The 4,629-nt window shown below is 40.2% G+C and overlaps 1 protein-coding gene across 1 annotated transcript; it reads left to right on the plus strand.

Moving 5' to 3' along the window:
- The first annotated feature begins 903 nt into the window (after positions 1 to 903).
- Positions 904 to 4,306, plus strand: LOC134467591 (uncharacterized). The gene is made up of 3 exons (XM_063221433.1): positions 904 to 952; positions 2,262 to 2,349; positions 2,962 to 4,306. Exons 1-3 carry the CDS (start codon positions 904 to 906, stop codon positions 3,614 to 3,616), a joined length of 792 nt encoding a protein of 263 aa, XP_063077503.1. The 3' UTR covers positions 3,617 to 4,306.
- The last annotated feature ends 323 nt before the right edge of the window (positions 4,307 to 4,629 follow it).

The raw sequence follows: 4,629 nt of genomic DNA on the forward strand, positions 1-4,629 counted from the left end.
AAATTGGTAATATATCCCTTATTGTACATGAACAAGACATTTGCGAATACATGCCTAACAAAGGTTTGATTTTGCTTTGTTTATGCCTGATAAGTTACGTATACAGGCATATTGTATGTATTAGTGCTAATAGATGTATCCCTAAAATAAAGTGTTACGATATTTTGTTTATAAATAGTTATTATTTACAAAGGGTTACTGCAACTTCATAACAGCCCCTTATTATAAAATGCTACTGATATTTGTTAGTTTGCCACAGTCCATTGTTTGTAAATACAGGAGCCATTCTATTATTTTAATGCCCAGAGCACCTGTTGCATTTTGATATTTCAATGTTTCTCTCTGTTTACGCATAACTTTAGCATAACATTAGCATAACTTGATTTTATGGTGTGTTTTATAGACATAGCTCACCAACACACTCTTTCCCGTCTTAAAAACTGTATTTCAATTCATGTTACTTCCCAATTCCTGTTGTGACTGCATTAATATTCTGAGGCTTAATATGCTGCTTAATTTCTTTTTATCACAGAGTCTGATCCATGTGTGGAAGATAAAGATAAATGTGTTAATGTCAACTTCACAACATGCAGTTACGTCAAAGGCGACCTATCTTGTGCCTGCTGGCAAGATTATGGGAGAGATGAGGGGAGTGATGACCTGAAAGTGTCCTGCAAAGGTAATCAGTTTTCTTTTCACTTAGTTGCAGTTCAGGAAAGACATTATTCTTTATTATCCTAGCTAAATGTGTTTAATTCTTTGTTAAAGAACACTACAATGTTTTCTCGTGGTAGTTTTTTTTGCCTATATGTAGGTCTTAGGGAACCAGATTTTATCTAAATAAATTCCCATAGGCTGCTGTATAGACATCAGGTTGTTTGAAACTTAGATCCTGTGACTAACATGACGTTCATAAACCGACAGGTGAAGAACACGGCACAGTTAAATGCCAGTATGAAACATAGCTCTTAGAGGTGCAGCATGTAGGATTGTGACCATAGTAGGTAGGGTCGGCGCTAGGCATAGGCAGACTAGGCGGTCGCCTAGGGCGCCAAATGTCTTGGGGGGCACCAAGGCCCACGGAATTACAATATTAAGCTAAATAAAGCATTAAACTTTACATTGACAATGATTTTTAAAAGGTACTCAGGATATAAACATGGTACTATATTAGCTGTGCTTGATCAGTGTATGACACCATGTTTATAGATGCCAATGTTAAATTGCACAAAAAGAAAAGATATTTGCTCGCCTAGGGCACCAAATTGACTAGAACCGGCCCTGAGAGTAGGTACTGTATTGCAACAGTATGCTGCTCATCAAAACTGTGCTGTCTATTGCCAAATTCGATCTTTTCATTAATATTTACTTATAAACAAATATTCACTTGATATTATTCAGTTGAAATTACACCACCTGCAGAATTTCTCTCTGACTTTCACTCCTAGCGAGTAATTTGACTTTGAAATTGATTTGACTTTGAATTAGACGTACTCAATCTGGATGTAGTGTATAGACTATATACATTTAAGTTGAAACACCCCATGTTTCTTCTGTGTTTCTGTATGTACACTGCAGTGTGTGGAAGTGATAAAGGGACAGTAGATGGAGTATGTAAAAAGTGAGTATTTTTCAGATTTTACCATTACACATTTTATTTATTTATTCATTATTAAGTTTTCATTCGGAATGTAAACAAACAATCACAGATAACCCTAGCACCAGTTTGTAAACATCAGCTTCATTATAATATATTATGTTCTCTTCATGGGCCCTTTGATGTGGCACTTTAAACCAAAGCTACAGTATACTCAAGTGAATATACAATTATCTAATGTTCTGTGATTGATGGCTGGCCCAAATTAACATTAACTTTGATTCTTTTTCTTGTCATTAGTTGTGATTTTGGCTACAGTGGATTCAACTGCCAAGATAGTAAGTGTTGTTCTAACAAAAAAAATCACACACTATCAATTGCATACCTCTATGTACAGACTCTCTCTCTCTCTCTCTCTCTCTCTCTCTCTCACACACACACACACACACACACACACACACACACACACACACACACACACACACACACACACACACACACACACACACACACACACACACACACACACACACACACACACACACACACACACACACACACTATCAATAGTAAATCTACAATGGGCCTAAAATCTGATTAAAGATCTTGTTGACTCAAGTTTGTCAAATTAATCTAACTCTCCCCCCTCTCTCTTGCCATTTAGACTACCTGCTCATCGTAGTTGTCGTGTCCAGTGTCCTTGGAGTAGCTCTGGTGATCTCCATGTCAGTGACCACCTACGCTTTCCTCAGGTGAGGGTCTGAATATATACCATGCTCCACAAACAATATGGAAGGCAGTACCATGCATCACATCAGCCTACAAGACCCATAATGCACCATGAACGATAATACGTATCATACAAGCCCCATAATAAACACCTATTATTAAACACCTCACCAAAACTGCGTTTTCCCACCTTAAAACCATCTCCAGACTCAGACCCATAATGCATAATGCTCAATATCAGTCTACAACTCACCCTGCACAATATTATCCTACAATGCTCCATATGTCATATCAACTTACAATGGAACGTGCACAATATCAATCTACAATGCACCATGTCAGCCTACAAAGCCCAAACTCCACCATGTAAAATAGCCATCAAGGACGCACAATCATCTTTGGAACACATACGTAGATTACAAAATGCCTTTGAGTAAGCAAACACGTCGGGCATGCATAAGAGTGTGCATAGGCATGGACAGGCGTGCACGCGCGCACACACACACGCACACGCACACGCACGCACGCACGCACGCATAGGCACATGTTTGTTTCCCCTGTACTGTGGTTGAATCCAGCTAAAAATTACACTACAATGCCTGACAATAATTAATCCATAATTGGTGTTTTTACAGAAAGAAGAAAGCCAAGGGTGAAGGGAAGAGCAAGAAATCCCCCAAAGAGGGCAGCAGCTACCTTCCCTCCTTCACCGCATTCAAGAGCAACAAGAACAAGGGCATGAGCGATACGGGCATGACCTTCGGCAATATGGCCACAGAGGGCAGCAAACCAGCGTTTCAGTTTCCACGTGTTGGCAACAACAGCAATGCCATGGAGATGACCACTGGCATGGGCAATGGTTATGGCCGTCCCAACACCAACTCGATGGACCGTGCAAATAGCCCGAACCATTACTACAGCACCGTCCAGCCCAGCACGGACAACAAGAGTGGCTACGGTGGGTTGGGTGGGGTCCGTGCCCAGGCCAACGGCACCGGCATGAATGGCTACGGTGGCGGTGCCAGCACAGGTGTAGGTGGAGGTCTGGGTGGTGTTCGCGCCCAGGCGGGTTCAGGCTATGACAGAGGCAGTAGCATGAATGGCTATGGTAGTGGTGCTAGCACACCCACCAACACAGGCGGGGGTATGGGCGGGGGCTATCGTGCCCAGGCCAATCAGAGTGGAGGCTACGGTGCACAGACCAATCAGGGCTTTGCTCTGCCTCGAGTTGGCCAATCCCAAAGCAGCACTCCCTTCAACCCCTACAGCAATAGCAGAAACCCATACTAGAGCTGCGATACCTTACTGTTAGAGAGAGAACAGACAAACTGAGACGAGCAGACAGAATAGAACAGAACAGAACAGAGACGAACAGACAGAACAGAACAGAAAGGCAGGCACATGGGAGGGAAAGGGGTTAAATGTTTAGGCACAGAATCAAAATAATCAACAGAATCAATAGTCCTTTAAACCACAAAACAATGTGCATTTCAGCTTCCTTTTGGCTGGAAATTAACCTTATAATACAAAATACATAATACATGTTTGACTGAACAATATGATGACACTAAAGGCATGTTTTTCAGTTTCTATGTTTATACAATGTATTGCACCTTGTTTTTCTGGGGAAGAATATGCACCTTTGCTCGATGTATAACTACAACTGTATTCTCATTGAAATTCAAACTGATGATGTATGCTGATGTATCAATTTTGAAAAAAAAAGAATGTGAATTCGTTCTGTATGAGATATGTATGCAGGTTTGTTACAATCCTGACATAACATCATTATAAATTACTTATGTATAGCGCTATTGCAAACTCACCATTGTTGAGTCACATATCATTTGGATAGCTAACTAAAGAGATGTGAATCCTTGATAAAACTATCTGCTGCTGCTAAACATTTTCTTTACATTTTCTTATTCAGTTTATTATTAATATTATTTAATTGAGGCTGTGTTTATTGAGAGACTTTAATAAAAGCTGATACATATAGCCTGGTGTGTATTTCCTTCTTACAGTAAGCTTTAGCTATGCAGCCGGTAACACTTTTATACAGTAGTAGATACATTAAATGCAGAGCGAGCCAGTGGGTTCTTGAGTAAGTTTACAGTGGCAGTGGTAATAGCAGGGGTTTTGCTGTCTAGGAGGGACCATTCTTGCATTTAAAAAGTTTACATTTCTGAGAAATTGCTTTCAGAATGTGTTATTAATGGCATTCAATTGAACTGCAATTTCAATCTGTAAACAAATTAAAATGTTGTGTGGGGGCACCTCTAATGAAGACGAATGTGCCAATG

Source organism: Engraulis encrasicolus, chromosome 17 (genome assembly GCF_034702125.1).
Source record: "Engraulis encrasicolus isolate BLACKSEA-1 chromosome 17, IST_EnEncr_1.0, whole genome shotgun sequence".
In the NCBI taxonomy this organism is placed as follows: Eukaryota; Metazoa; Chordata; class Actinopteri; order Clupeiformes; family Engraulidae; genus Engraulis; species Engraulis encrasicolus.

Excerpts from the sequence above, each read along its gene's own strand:
- LOC134467591 (XM_063221433.1), top strand. The coding sequence starts at position 904 with ATGACGTTCATAAACCGACAGGTGAAGAACACGGCACAGTTAAATGCC. Across the intron at positions 953-2,261 it reads CACGGCACAGTTAAATGCCA|ACTACCTGCTCATCGTAGTT; the intron begins GTATGAAACATA and ends CTTGCCATTTAG. Across the intron at positions 2,350-2,961 it reads ACCACCTACGCTTTCCTCAG|AAAGAAGAAAGCCAAGGGTG; the intron begins GTGAGGGTCTGA and ends GTGTTTTTACAG.